Source organism: Kogia breviceps, chromosome 1 (genome assembly GCF_026419965.1).
Source record: "Kogia breviceps isolate mKogBre1 chromosome 1, mKogBre1 haplotype 1, whole genome shotgun sequence".
Lineage (NCBI taxonomy): Eukaryota > Metazoa > Chordata > Mammalia > Artiodactyla > Physeteridae > Kogia > Kogia breviceps.
The window spans coordinates 164426476-164442763 of NC_081310.1; the positions used below are offsets into that span (position 1 = coordinate 164426476).

The following is a 16288-nucleotide window of genomic DNA, read 5'->3' on the forward strand; positions in this document are numbered from 1 at the left end:
GCTTCCCTGGTGGCGCAGTGGTTGAGAGTCTGCCTGCCAATGCAGGGGACACAGGTTCGTGCCCCGGTCCAGGAAGATCCCACATGCCGCGGAGCGGCTAGGCCCGTGAGCCATGGCCTCTGATCCTGTGCGTCCAGAGCCTGTGCTCCGCAACGGGAGAGGCCACAACAGTGAGAGGCCCACGTACTGCAAAAAAAATAAAAATAAAATAAAAATAAAAAATAAAATTTGTTATAGGAAGCTATGGAAAGATTTTAAACATTACAGCTGGATAAGTATTAACCAAATGAAAATTTTAGAAGATAAAACTAAAAGAAAAAAGTAAGAACAGACATATCAGATTTGTGGTTTTGAAAGAAAAGACTTTAGAGTGGAGAGTGGTTGGAAAGGAAGAAGAATGAATACAGGGTTAACAGTAACGAGGCCCCAGCAATGATCCAAGAGACTGAAAATGTGTCTTAAACTGGGCCACATCCCTCGTGAAAAAAAGTAGACCACTCAAGAGATGTTGGGAGCTAGGACTTGATGGGTGACTGGATGGGGATAGAGTAAGGGCAGAGGAGGAATCAAAACAGACTTCTAGGTCTCTAGCTTTCGACGACTGGGGCGGGGAGGGGGGTGGGTCATGGTTCTATTTAACAAGACAGGGAACAACCAAAGAATCGGTTTAGGGGAACAGAGAGGAAGAATAAACAGATGGAGCGAGTCACAGACAAAGATCAAAGTTGCAGATACTACTTGACATATTCATGAAAAAGCAAAGAAGGAATTAACCTTATTTTAAAGATTATATACATATAATCTTATATATGTATTTTAAGATATATATGTATATATCTTATATATATCATATATTATAATTTACATAATAAAAGGATATGTTGCAGGAAGGGGGACCCCTTCCAGAGCCCGAAGTAGGCTCTTGTCTAACACTTGGAAATGAATTGTCTGAGGAGACACATGTGCTGACAAAGCAAGAGACTTTATTGGGAAGGGGCGCCCGGGCAGAGAGAAGCAGGATAAGGGAACCCAGGAAAACTACTCTGCCACATAGCTCACAGTCTCAGGTTTTATAGCAATGGGGTTAGCTTCCAGTTGTCCCTGGCCAATTATCTTGCTTGGCCCATATTTGGTCTGACTCAGGGTCCTTCTGGTGGCTCACACATCTCTCAGCCAATATGGATCCCAGTGTGAGGGTTTCTGGGAGGCTGGCAGCACATATCGTCTCCTCCTTCCTCCTTTTTGGCCCTTCCCAAATTCTTCTGGGTTAGTTTTACAAGACATACTATGGGCTGATGTGTCCTCCCTCCTTTAGGCCCCTCCCAAATTCTCCTGGTTAGTTTTCGGGTGGCAGCACCTAGCTCTTTATCAGAACCTCCTGTTATGAGACAATTTACGCAAGCGGTTATCATTGTGCCTGGCCAAGGTGGGCAGTTTTGGTCAGCGGTTCCCTAACATATATGTATGTACATATATCTTAAGATTAATAATTAATCTTGGACAAGATGTCATCTAAGTTTTTCCCTATCCCTAGTAACATACAATATAGTAGTATGATTGTATGATCCTTTTTTTTTTTTTTTTTTTTTTTTTTTTTTTTTTTTGTGGTAGGCGGGCCTCTCACTGCTGCGGCCTCTCCCGTTGCGGAGCACAGGCTCCGGACGCGCAGGCTCAGCAGCCATGGCCCACGGGCCCAGCCGCTCCGCGGCACGTGGGATCCTCCCGGACCGGGGCACGAACCCGCGTCCCCTGCATCGGCAGGCAGACTCTCAACCACTGCGCCACCAGGGAAGCCCCTGTATGATCCTTTTTATACATGCTCTGGAAACCACTAATTGAAATCATTGTCACTATATATATATATGGGGAAAATGGGCCTTCAGAGAAATCTTCTCAATAGATACCAGGAAACAAGGGAGAAGAAAAAAGTCTCCTCATAAACACAATCACCTAGATGTCGTCAAAATGAAAATATTTGCTACATTAAGGTTTTTGGCTATCCATTCTCCAGGGTCTGGTCAAATCTAACCTCCTGCAAATTATCTCCCCAATAATTATACACAGCACAATTCTTGTCTCCTTAGTTCCTTTTAAGTCATAATTAACATTCTATTAAGTGTTGTTATGTTACTTTTAAATTGTCTTTTATTGTTATTATGTGAATCTTTTTGACCCAAAAATTCTCTGGAGGCTGGGTCTATGGACTATATAGGGCCATAACTCTATTAACAACAAGAATATGTTATAGGACAGATTTTTTAGAAATGCTACAGCCAGAAGCTGGGGTGGCATAGAGTAAAGTAAGTCAAAAAAAGTAAAGTAAGTCAAAGCAGGAAAAGTATTTGATACTATCAAATGTGCCACCAAACATAAAATACCCAACTGGAAATCCTTGAGTAGGAGAATGGAAAGGGAGGAACTAGCCTGAGGTTACTATAAGTAAGCAAATAGCTCAGGAAAGAAAGGCACAGGAGGAAACAAAAGGCAGATCCCTGGGAGGAAAGAAGTAACTGGATTCAGGTTTAAGGAAGTAATGATTTTTACAAATCCGTATATAAAAAAGACAAATAAACCAATTTTTTAAATGGGAAAAGAGTATGAATAGACATTTCTTCAAAGAAGACGTACAAAGGGCCAATAATCACATGAAAAGATGATCAATGTCACTACTCATTAGGAAAACACAAATCAAAACCACAGATACCACTTCAGACCCACTAGGATGGCTAAAATCAAAGACAAATAATAGCAAATGTTGATGACAATGTGAAGAAACCACAAATCTCATACACTGCAGTTTATCAAACACTGCTACATTTAAACAGTTACCATATGACCCAGCAATTCCACTGACAAGAAAAATGAATACTGTCCATGTGAAAATTGTAAACAAATGTTCATAGCAGCATTATTCATAATAGTCTAAAGGAAGAAACAACCCACTGACAAACAGATAAACAAAACATGGCATATCCATACAATGGAATATTATTCAGGAGTAAAAAGGAATGACGTACTAATACATGCTACACAATGGATGGACCTTGAAAACATCGTCCTAAGTGAAAGAAGCTAGTTACGAAAGGTCACATAGTATAAGGTTCAATTTATATGAAATGTACAGTACAGGTAAATCTATGGAGGCAGGAAGTATATTAATGTTTACATAAGGCTAGAGAGATGTGAAAATATGAAGGTGATAGCTAAAGGGTATATGAATTCTTTCTGAAATGATTAACATGTTCTAAAATTGACTCCAGTGATGGCTGCATGTATCTATGAATATACTAAAAATCATTGAATTGTACAGTTTAAATGAGTGAATTTTATCATATGTGAATTATGTCTCAATAAGCTTTAAAAAAAAACTAATTCAGGAATATTCTACTTCAGTTGGCCTAAGCTAGGAATTCAGCAAACTCGGTCCAAGAATTTCCTCTGCAACAAACCACCTTAAAATGAAACATTCAGCTTTACCTTAGTGGCAGCAGTTCTCAAAAGAGTGCATCTAGAAGTAGGTATAATGCTTTAAAGAATATACAGATGCCTGGGACCAACCCAGACCCATTGGATCGAAATCTCTATGATGGTACATGGATTTTTTTTTTTTTTAAGTTCCAGATGTTAAAGAGGGGAGAGGTGGGGCTTTAATAGACATGCCGAAAACAAGTAGGGAAATTTGAATATGGTTTTTATATTAAATTGATGTTAAACTTCTTGGATCTGACAATACAGGTGACCCTTGAACAATGCAGGGGTTAGAGGTGCTGACATCTCCCAAACCCTCCCCACCCCTCCATGCAGTGGAAAATCCAAGTATAAACTTACAGTTGGCCCTCCCTATCCACAGTTCTGCATCCCAGGATTCAACCAACCATGGATCCTATAGTACTAGTATTTACTATTGGGAAAAATCCACATATAAGTGGGCCAACCCAGTTCAAACCAGTGGTGTTCAAGGGTCCACTATATATTGTGGTTATTTAGGAGACTATCCTTGATCTTAGGAGAAATACTTAAGGGGGAGGTAGCATAACGTCTGTTACTTGCTTTGAAATCTTCAGGAAAAAAATATATACATACACACAGATTAAACAAAATGTGGCAAAATGTAAAGTTACAACGAAATTGGTCAATCTAAGTAAGCTTAAATGGGGTATACCCTGTACCATTCTTTCCATTTTTCTGTAGGTTTGATATTTTCAAGATAAAAAGTTGGGGGCTTCCCGGGTGGCACAGTGGTTAAGAATCCGCCTGCCAATGCAGGGGACATGGTGTCAAGCCCTGGTCCGGGAAGACCCCACATGCCGCAGAGCAATTAAGCCCATGCGCCACAACTACTGAGCCTGCGTTCTAAAGCCCATGTGCCACAACTACTGAGCCCGCGTGCTGCAAATACTTAAGCCCGCACACCTAGAGCCCGTGCTCCGCAACAAGAGAAGCCACCGCAATAAGAAGCCCACACACCGCAACAAAGAGTAGTTCCTGCTCACCGCAACTCGAGAAAAGCCCACGCGCAGCAACAAAGATCCAATGCAGCCAAAAATAAAATAAATTAATTTTTTTAAAAAGATATAAAAAGTTGGGCAAGTTCCACAAATTACCCTGATGGTCCCTGTGGCCTAAAAGTCACAGACTTCTTCCCCTATCCCCACTTCCCAGGATGGACAAATGGACAAAACTTTCTACTCCTTATATGCCAACCCAAAAGATTTATGGTCCCAAAGAATAGATGAGATTATTTTAACGGAAACAAACTTCTGTTATTGTACCCTGCAAATTACTGTGTGCCTTGTCCTACATTTAGAGGGAAGAGTGTGAGATCAGCAGAAAGTTAATGGGTCCCCTAAGTAAAGAGGCAGGGCTACCGAGGGTAAAAGGGTACAAGATGCAATAATAGGCAGAAACAAACTGCCCAGACTACACAGCTTAACCTCTGTTAGGTCCTGTCTACTATACAAAGTCTAGACAAAGAAAAGGCTCATTCTTTTCACCCAATATATACTGAACTGCCTACTATGTGCAAAACATGTTCCCTATCTTCACGTACTAAATATGTATACCACAGAGCCGTACAAAGAAGCAACACAACTTCACAAGATTTAGAATCATTTCTATAAGAAAGCTCTTTCTCAGGAAATTTATTCATTAAAGTTAGAATCATATTGAGTCTTCTTCTTGACTCTCATTATATAATCAGTACCAGTGACAGCATGAGAGCAATCAGAATACAGTCTATTAAATTCCATTCTTTTCCATACTTCGCTTTGAGAAATTAAACTAGCCAAACCCTAAAAAGGAAGATAATAGATGCAATAATGACGAATGACAACCAAGAATTTGTTCATGGAGCAAGGGACCATCTGTACTAACACTTACCAAGCCAGCAGTAAGAGAAGGCGCAGACTGTCCAAGGGACTGATTCCTCATTCGAACCAGGTTTGATGCTTCTCCTGAAGACTGCCAAGTCACCTGTCCCACACTGCTATGTACACTGCTGGACAAGGGGAGCAGCTGCTTACCTTCAACAACAAGGTTTGGAAAATTAACAAATTGTTAATTAACAAATGAAAAAATACAATGATATCAAGTGGATTACAAGTACATTGATCCAGGGACTTCCCTGGTGGTCCAGTGGTTAAGACTCCACCCTCCCAATGCAGGGGGCCCGTGTTCGATCCCTGGTCAGGGAACTAGATACCACATGCTGCAACTAAGACCCAGCACAGCCAAATAAATAAATAAATATATTTTTTTAAAGTACGTTGATCCAAAACAAAGTGAAGTCCCTCCACATCCATTTTAGAATCTGCAGTCCTCTAAAAATTCTAACTATATTGGTGGTGGTGAGAAATGCCAAGTGGAATACTGAACTGAGTTGACGACTATTTTACATTCTCTGTAGGGACTTCTCTGGTGGTGCAATGGGTAAGACTCCACGCTTCCAAAGCAGGGGGCCCGGGTTCAATCCCTGGCCAGGGAACTCCACATGCATGCCGCAGCTAAGACCTGGCGCAGCGAAAATAAATTAAATAAATATTTAAAAAAATAAATTCTCTGTAATATCCACCACCATGCCAGAGCCCAACCCTGACACCCAACCTGGCAGGCTAGGAGTTTTCTAGTCCCTTCCATCCTACCTAGTTTCTCACCAACTCAATGCAATAAGAGTGGAGCTGAAAGCTTTTCCTAGGCAAATTCGGTCCTTAGGTTTACAGAAAACAAACACTGAATACATACTATTCTTGCCAGGCTCCATGTGTTCAGTTCAGGTTGACCAACTGCCTTAATCCCACTGACAGACTACAAGAAAGTCACTTATAAAGACTAAGCATCTAGAATTACAATGACTTTCTACCTGAGGTTCAAGTCCCATTTCAACTCCTTCCCTCACACCATTCTTCACATTGCTGCTCGTGATCTAATCAGAACAAATATGGTCACATCATTCCCTTCTCATGACTCCCTACTGTTTAAAGAATTAAGCCACACTTTTTGCTTGTTTTGTTTGTTTTTTTGTTTTTGGCGGCGCCACCCACCATGTGGGATCTTAGTTCCCTAACCAGGAATGGAACCTGCGCCCCCTGCAGGGGGAGGGTGGAATCTTAACCACTGGACCACCAGGGAAGTCCTAAGCCACATTTTTTTTAATTTATTTATTTATTTTGGCTGAGTTGGGTCTTCATTGCTGCGTGCGGGCTTTCTCTAGTTGTGGCGAGTGGGGGCTACTCATTGCAGTGGCTTCTCTTGTTGCGGAGCACGAGCTCTAGGTGCACGGGCTTCGGTAGTTGTGGCACGCAGTTTCAGTACCTATGGCTCGCGGGCTCCAGAGTGCAGGCTCAGTTGTGGCGCACGGGCTTGGTTGCTCCTCAGCATGTGGGATATTACTGGACCAGGCTACGAGTGGGATATGTGGGATATTCCTCGAACCTGTGTCCCGTGCACTGGCAGGAGGATTCTTAACCACTGAGCCACCAGCGAAGTCCCCTAAGCCACACTTTTAAAACACTAAAAAACACTAAAAAATCCTCCATAAATCCAGATTATCTTCCTGGCCTCATTTCCTTCCACACTTTCCAAACCCATTCACTCATTCAACTTAAATATTCTGCCCTGCATATTCAGCTGGCTTTATCTTGATCACCAATTCACTTGAAAACCCTTCTTTTTCCTGGCAAAATCCTATTTGTCATGGAAATACCCACTTTATAAAGAGGTATGAGCAAAAGGAGGTTTGGGTTTTGTTTTCGCTATAACATATCCTTTTACTGCAAACAAAGTGTGATGCAACTTATTTGCAGGGCAATTTAGCAAAACCTATTATAATTTTAATTTGAGTATGCTTGGACCCAGCATTCCACTTGTAAGAATGTAAAGGAAAAAAAGTAGACCAGAACGTCTCCCTAGCAATGCTCATCATAATAAAATTGGAAATAAGATAAATGATCATTACCAGTTAATTATAATATCTTCACATAATGACATACTGAACCCATTAAAAATAATGAGGCAGCTGAACATGTAGTCAAGAGAAAAATGTTCAACATTTCCAGTTAAGTGAAAACAGCAGAAAGGAAGCATATAGGGACTTCCCTGGTGGTCCAATGGTTAAGACTTCACGCTTCTACCACAGGGGGCATGGGTTCAATCCCTGGTCGGGGAACTGAGATCCCACATGCCACGCAGCGTGGCCAAAATGTAATAAAAATTTTTTTTAAAAAATGTTCTTAAAGGAAGCATATAGCATATGATCCCAATTTTGATTTTTAAAATAAAGTTTATATATATTTATATATAAGATTTTAAATGTATATTTAAATATAATGGAGTATATATAAATGGTTTGGAGGGAGGGAAAATAGAAGAAAGTAAAGATTAAGAAGGACTCTTCACTTTGACATGATGCATGTTATCGTACTCAAATTTTTATAACTGGCATATTTTACATTTTTGATCAGAAACACACAATTTTTAAAAAATCTAGTTATCTTTCAAGTCTGCTCTCAAATGCATGCTTTAATGAGAAGTCTTTCCATAAAACGCTCCACAAAAAATAATAACGGTTCTGTACTCAAAACTTCCACACGCCCAGAGTAGAGCCTGCCTGGTTTCTTTTCTTCCTTGTGCAAATGTTGCCAAGCTCTCCAGGCAATCTGCCTATAGATGAGAATCTATATAACCTAAAGGAAAGTTAGTTTGTTAACTTCCCCCATCCACATATACAAAGGCTAGTATCACAACTCTATCTCCCTTCAAAATAAGGGCCTGCTCGGGAAAGAGGCTTACACAACAGCAGAAGAAACCCATTTGGACATCTAGTGGTCAGGGCTTGAAGCATACCAAGAACTGCCAAGAATCTGAGGAACACAAACAACTTAAAAACAGAAGGAACAATATGAACAAATGGAGCAACTAGCTCTTTAGTAAACAAATAACTCAGAAAAAAAGAAAACTTGTTAAAAATTCTAATTATTATTCTTACAATAATTTGAGGATATTTTTAAGAAATATTCCCAGTTAAGGATGGCTGACTGAGCACATACTTGTATTTTTGTCCCCCAGGAAACTCCATTAAATGAGAATAGAGGGAATTCCCTGGCGGTATGGTGGTTAGGACTTAGCACTCTCACTGCCAGGGGCCCGGGTTCGATCCCTGGTCGGGGAACTAAGATGCCACAAAATGGCCACATGGCGCCACATGGCCAAAAAAAAGAGAGAGAGAGCGAATAAAAACAAAATAAATAAACAAATAAAGGCTATCACCAGAGAGAGAAAGAGAGACAGAGACAGACTCATATGAACAAAATTTGGGGAAAATCTAAGGCATATAGATGAATCATAACCAGTGGAACTGGGCAAAGAAAGGCATGAGGTATAATAAGCTTAGTGGAGCTTGTAGTTAAATGGGGCATCAGGCTGCCCTGCAAAATCTCAGGTAAGTTCAGTACTCAGTACTTAGATACCTAAGAGGACATAAAGTAAGACATACGGCTGAAATCAGAGTAACTGAAAATCTATAGACAGAACAATCAAACACAACCACATTCCCACATTGTACCACCCAGTAGCCAGACAATTACCTCCCAGGATAGAAGGGATTTATTAGCATCTCAGAGCAAAGCAATGGATTCTGGTTGTTAGGTGCTCAAAAGAAAAAAAGTTGATTCAGAAACAAAAGAAAACTTAAAAAAGAAAATGTTAATCCAAAAATTAAAAAATCTATTTACTCATAGAGAATTAGAAGATAAATACATCCTTAAAAGAAGAGCAGAATGCTATGGGAAAAAAACAAACAAGAAATAGCTCTATGTGATTAAATACATGACTGACAAAATAAAATTTCAATAGAAGAGTGAGAAGAGAAAGCCAAGGGAATAGCCCTGAAAAGGTACAAAAATAAAAAGAAACTGAAAACTGTTTACAGTAGGCCAAGGAATGTAATAGGATTACATTTGCTTCTTCAACTAAAGTCAAATGGATTCTCTTTCTTCCATACTCTATCGATTGCTTAAAACTATGCCACATTTTAATTGCTTTCTATTTGGGCATGACGTCCTTGTATTAATTTTTCCCTTTGAATTTTTTAAGACTTTTCTATGGATGAGGTGGGGAGGCACTATGGGCTTTAGAATGAGTTTTGGAAATAAGAGAAAAAAGAAAATAAAAAGAAGCAAAGTTTGTGAAGTCTACAGAAGTAAGCAGAGAGCACAAATCATATTGAAAGGGAATAACCAGTGATAATGGTCAACCAAGAAATACCCAGCAGGTTCAGGAGGTTAGCATTCAGAGATGCCATGAGGAAACAGTTAAGAAAGGAAGACAGCCTTACCCACAAGTGTTCTATTTAACACTATTACGACAGAAGAAGGTGCCAAGATGCTAAGTCAGTTGATACACCCTTAAATATTGACAAAACAGTCCCACAACTCTGGGTTTTTTTGGTTTGTTTTTTTTGTTTGGCTGCATTGGGTCTTCGTTGCTGCGCATGAGCTTTCTCTAGTTGCAGTAAGCGGAGGCTACTCTTTGTTGCAGTGCACTGGCTTCTCACTGTGGTGGCTTCTCTTATTGTGGAGCACCAGCTCTAGGCACAGGGGCTTCAGTAGTTGTGGCACGCGGGATCTGTAGTTGTGGTTCGCAGGCTCTAGAGCACTGGCTCAGTAGTTGTGGTGCATGGGCTTAGTTGCTCCGCAGCATGTGGGATCTTCCCGGACCGGGGCTCGAACCCGTGTCCCCTGCATTGGCAGGAGGATTCTTAACCACTGTGCCACCAGGGAAGTCCCATTCCCAAAACTGTTAAAAGAAAACAAAATTAGATACTTACCTGACAAAGAACTGGCCAGGCTTCCTCTCCGTAACTTAGAGTCATCCTGACTAAGTTGTCGTTGAAGTTTAGCTTTTCCAGTGGATGAAAATATGTCAGGATTACTGAGCTTCCTGAAGAGCAGGGGACTAAGTCCAGTTATCACATCCTTTAAAGTGAAAAAAGTAAAACATAAGCCTTTAATGTCTTTTCTGAAAGTATAAGAACTAATTTTATATTAAATATCTCTACAACATTCATTACAGTTAAAAAGTGCCAACATTTTATATTTCCTGTTCAACAGCTAAAGCCAGAAACAAATTTCTTAGTGAACAGCTGTTTGGGTATGCTGTGAATGATGTGGGACATTGAGTACAAAATGCCAAAGGAAAGGGTTTCCCTGGTGGCGCAGTGGTTTAGAGTCTGCCTGCCGATGCAGGGGACACGGGGGCACTCCCACATGCCACGGGGAGCAGCTGGGCCCGTGAGCCACGGCCGCTGGGCCTGCGCGTCCGGAGCCTGTACTCCGCTACGGGAGAGGCCACAACGGTGAGAGGCCCGCGTACCGAAAAAAATAAAAAGCCAAAGGAAAAATAGGGGATGAGATTCACAAGGTGACACAATAAGGCACTTTGACAGGATATATTATTCATAATGAGTACATGTCTACTTATGTTTATTTACTTTTCTCCATTTATTCACACTCTTCCTGTATCTAGTAAACAAAAGCATATTTTAGTTTTCAAAAAATCATAAATAATAGACCTTCCTTTACCTGTCATACAAAGTTAGAAATACCCCTAACATTCAATTAATGCTAAAGTAAAACTTAGAGCCTTCTTTATGTCTATAATAGGAGCTAAACTCATGTTTTCAATGAAAAATTATAATAGTACAATGGAGGAAATACAGACAATATGAAGCATTGACAGTGCCTTCCCATTGCCTTTATTTTAGTCTAACCCATCCCACCCCATCCCAATGCCACTTCCTCCTCATTCAGTAAGCATCAAGATGCAGACATTTTAAAGCAAACACCCACCTAATTAGCAGCATTAATGAGAAAATATTCTGGGTAAAAAAATAAAAAATAAGGCAAATGAGGCCTATCTTTTATATTTCAGTGAAGGAAACTACAACAAACACAGATAAGTAGCACATCAATCTGACCTGGACAGTACAAAGACAAAATGAGAAGCATAAGGAGAAATAACTGAAATCTATGTTACCTGCCATTTGAAAAACAAGACACAAACAACTGGTACCATAGCAATACTCAAAGCCACAGAGGGGTGGGAAATAAATGGAAAAATGCCTGCCTCCTTGAGAAGACATTTTTTTAAAGCCTCTAGAGGGGACTTCCCTGGTGGCACAGTGGTTAAGACTCTGTGCTCCCAATACAGGAGGCCCAGGTTCAATCCCTAGTCAGGGAACTAGATCCCACATGTATGCTGCTACTGAGAGTTCGCATGCCACAACTAAGGAGCCAGTGAGCTGCAACTAAGGAGCCAACACGCAGCAACTAAGGAGTCAGTGAGCCACCACTAAGGAGTCCGCCTGCCGCAACTAAGACCCAGCGCAACCAAATAAATAATTAATAAATAAAGCCTCTAGGGTCATACACTGTGACCGGTGAGTTCACACACGGGAAAGTACAAACATTGCTTAGTGGTGGCTATCCAGAATATAATTTACAAATACCCCAGCATAAAAAGAAGAGTGAAGTTGATGAAAAATAACTGAAGAGAAAAGGAAAAAGGTTTTTTTCATTTGTTTTTGGGGGTGGTTTTTTTTTGGCCGCACAGCGTGGCTTGTGGGATTTTAGTTCCCCAACCAGGGATTGAACCTGGGCCCGACAGTGAGAGCACAGAATGCTAACCACTGGACCACCAGGGAATTCCTGAGGAAAAAGTATTTTTAAAATTGGTAGTAAATGAGACTTCCCTGGTGGTCCAGTGGTTAAGACCCCATGCTCCCAGTGCAAGGTATGCGGGTTCAATCCCTGGTCAGGGAACTAAATCCCACATGCTACACCTAAGATCCCGCATGTTGCAACTAAAAGATCCAGTAGGCCACAACAAAGATCTTGCATGCAGCAACAAAGATCCCACGTGCCGCAACTAAGACCCAGCATAGCCAAATAAATAAATAAATAAAAATAAATAAATATTTTTAAAATTGGTAGTAAATGGATAAAGGGGGATATTTAGGCACTGTACCATTAAAGCAACTGATATGCCCATCCAACTCTAACAGGAATGAGCCGGGAGAAAGGGGAATTGGAAGGAGTAGTCAATGCAAAAAGAGAAGGCAGCAAGGGAACAGCCTATATTCCCACCAACTGGTGTGCCGAGGATGAAACAGTACCTATGCATCAAGTAGAAACCATGAAGAAAGCAGGGTCTGGGGACTAATGCTGGTAACCCACCAAAAAGGGCTGGCCATTCACAGAAGCAACACCCCAGCAAGCAGCTTTGGGTGGAGGGAAGTGAGAAGGCCTCGTAAGATATCATGCTGAAGGAATATCCTATGTGAAGGCAATATGGAAAGGAAAGTATCCCAAAAATACCTTACAAATGAGCTACTTGAGAGAGCCAGCACTTGGATGCCTGCTATACTGTATGGATGAACAGCTGGTCTTAGCCACAAAAGGATCGACAACGGATAGGACTAGATCAGCACCAGTTAAAAGAAAGTTGTGGCTCATGGGCTCTAGAGCACAGGCTCAGTAGTTGTGGTGCAGGGGCTTAGCTGCTCCTCAGCATGTGGGATCTTCCTGGACCGGGAATCTAACCCATGTCCCCTGCAGTGGCAGGCGGATTCTTAACCACTGTGCCACCAGGGAAGTCCCAAAAGAAAATCATATCCTTTTCAATCTCCCTATTCCCTATCATAACATACCCAAGTAAAGAAGCCAGAAAACAGAGGAGAGGAATAATGAAAGCAAATCATGCACCTTCTTATTCCAAGTCTCCCCTGTCAAAATTTTGCAAAAGGAAGGAAATATAAATGGGAAATGAAATTTAACTTTTAAGTCAGGACATCTTTTTAACTTTTACTTAAGTATATTACTCATTTCAGAAAAGTACATATACCTAAGCATATAACTCAATAAATTTTGCAAGTTAAACGTATCCATGGAACCAACATCAAGATTTAAAAAAAAGACATAACCAAGCATTCCAGAAAGCCCCCTGTGCACCCTTCTAGTCACTACACTATCCCTCCAGGGTAACTACTATCCAGGGTTTAGACAGAATATTAGATAAATGGAATCACTCTGTATGAACTGTTCCAAATCTTGTTTCTCTTGCTCAGCTAGACTGCAGAACATTATTGAATTTACCAAAGAATTCATTAAAAGACAGGAAAAGAGAATGAAGCAAATAAAACAGAACCACACATAGCCCAAGAAAGAAAAAGGGCATGGGAAGAGGAACTTCCTTTCTAACTTCCAAACTAATTTGCTTCTTGCAGTTTTCTAGTTCCCATTTCTAGTCACTTATGAGAGATCCAGCCAAACCACATGTTTTCAGATTCAACGGCATACCACTGTACCCTTATAGCAAGTCCTCCTCTCTGCTTAAATTGGATCAAATTTCTATCTGGTTCCTATCATTTCTACAATCAAATGATTCTTCAGCAAAATAGGGACTTAAGGAGGGGAAGGAGCCTAGGATGACTTCCAGGTTTCTGGCTTGCATAGTATCCCAGGGAATATAGCAAGAGAAACAAGGTTACATATAAAACACTATTATGGCAATATTAACATAACTACAAATTGCAGTACTCTTCCAATAACTATTAGGGAAACTATAAACACTTAACATGAAAGAAATAAAACAAAGAAGACATGAATAACTCTCTTCAACTACAAGAGGGCTAGCTCCTCTGTTACAGGAGAGTAAACTTCTTACTTCAGAGGCCAGTTTGATATACTGGATAAAAATAACAGAAGGAGAAGTAGGTTTAATTATAGGAAGAACCATCTAACAATGAAAAAAGGCCGTCTTAAAAGGAATGGACTGTGCCCCTAGGATACTGAAAACGTGAGGTGAAAATTGGCCTAAGCAGTGACTCTCAAAATGTGGTCCCCAGGCCAGCAGCATCAGCATCACCTATGAACTTGTTAGAAAGGCAAATTCTAGGGCCCCACCCCAGATCTACTAAATAGGAAATTCTGGGGGAGGGGAGCAGCAATCTGTGTTTTAACAAGCCCTCTAGGTGATTGTGAAGCACACTAAAGTTTGAGAACCACGAGACTAAATAAAAAACTTTCAATATGATGCCATCAACACAAATATATGTTGACCAATTGTGAGGATCGTGTCACAAATTATTTGAAATTGACTTAAAGCACTCAAGTTTGCAATCAGTATACTCTCTTAATTAAATGAAAGCAGGTTCTTGGTAAATACTCTCAATGAAATAAAGTCAGTTCACTTATATTACAACATTCTTTCTTAAGTGAGATTTTTTAAAAGGCAGAATTAAAGCCTGCATGCCAGAAATTACATATAACGTGTATTTATCTATTGTAACAATAACATATCTAATATATGACATGTAAATTTCAACTGTCAAAAAAAAGGTTTAAAATTGCCTGACTACACAATTTCTACATGCTCCTTCCAACTCTAAGAGCTTATTGCTTTCTCTTATAATTCAGAGTACTAAGTTGTGGCTATTTTGCCTATTGCTCCGGGAGTCCTCACAGAGTCCTCCCTCTCTTGGTCAGAACCATCTCCCTCCTCCACAGTATCAAAGCAAATCTCAGGCTAACTTTACCCGCAAGGCTAGTGTTGTGTTTATACTGTATCATGCTATTAAGGATAGGATTAGAAGTAAGCAAAGGATTCACAGCTGAAAACAGAAGTGTACACACTAAAAACTTGTCTATCAGGCTAAGAACCTGAGCTCTCAATAGGAGTTGTCTTATCCCATATGAATGGCAATTCAGTAGGTGAAGAAAAATCCATACCCTATGGCAGAGTCTTCCTGACCTACCTTGCCAAGAGTCAAACCCAGGTGCCACACTAATCAAAGTACACTCTCTTGATCCTAGCATCAAGATGGCGGAAGAGTAAGACGCGGAGATCACCTTCCTCCTCACAGATACATCAGAAATACATCTACACGTGGAATTCTCCTATAGAACACCCACCGAACGCTGGCAGAAGACCTCAGACCTCCCAAAAGGCAAGAAACTCCCCACGTACCTGGGTAGGGCAAAAGAAAAAAGAATAAACAGAGACAAAGAATAGGGACAGGACCTGCACCAGTGGGAGGGAGCCGTGAAGGAGGAAAGGTTCGCACACACTAGAAGCCCCTTCGCGGGCAGAGACTGCGGGTGGCGGAGGGGGAAGCCCCGGAGCCGCGGAGGAGAGCGCAGCAACAGGGTGCGGAGGGCAAAGCGGAGAGATTCCCGCACAGAGGATCGGTGCCGACTGGCACTCCTCAGCCCGAGAGGCTTGTCTGCTCACCCGCCGGGGTGGGCGTGGTCAGGGAGCTGACCCTCGGGCTTCAGTCGAATCCCAGGGACAGGTCTGGAGTTGGCAGAGTGAAAACAGCCTGAAGGGGTTAGTGCACCACGGCTAGCCGGGAGGGAGTCCCGATTGAAGTCTGGAGCTGCCGAAGAGGCAAGAGACCTTTTCTTCTCTCTTTGCTTCCTGGTGCACAAGGAGAGGGGTTTAAGCACGCCGCTTAAAGGAGCTCCAGAAACGGGCGCGGAGCTACCGAAGAGACAAGAGACGTTTTCTTGTCTCTTTGTTTCCTGGTGCGAGAGGAGAGGGGATTAAGCGCACCGCTGAAAGGAGCTCCACAAACGGGCGCGGAGCTGCCGAAGAGACAGGAGACTTTTTCTTGCCTCTTTGCTTCCTGGGGCGCGAGGAGAGGGGATTAAGGGCACCGTGTAAAGGAGCTCCAGAAACGGGCGCGAGCCGCGGCTGTCGGCGAGGACAGCAGAGACGGGTATTGGACGCTAGGGTT

The 16288-nt window shown here is 41.5% G+C and overlaps 1 protein-coding gene across 19 annotated transcripts in view; it reads right to left on the bottom strand.

Moving 5' to 3' along the window:
* Nucleotides 1-16288, bottom strand: part of MAST2 (microtubule associated serine/threonine kinase 2) — a 237250-nt gene that overhangs the window by 185239 nt on the left and 35723 nt on the right. For all 19 annotated transcript variants that reach the window (XM_067008485.1, XM_067008539.1, XM_067008503.1 and 16 more), the window contains exons 2-3: nt 10322-10469; nt 5380-5522 (exon numbers count right to left, since the gene is read on the bottom strand). In XM_067008485.1, coding sequence (XP_066864586.1) covers nt 5380-5522; nt 10322-10469 — 291 coding nt within the window. The remainder of the gene's footprint in view (nt 1-5379; nt 5523-10321; nt 10470-16288) is intronic.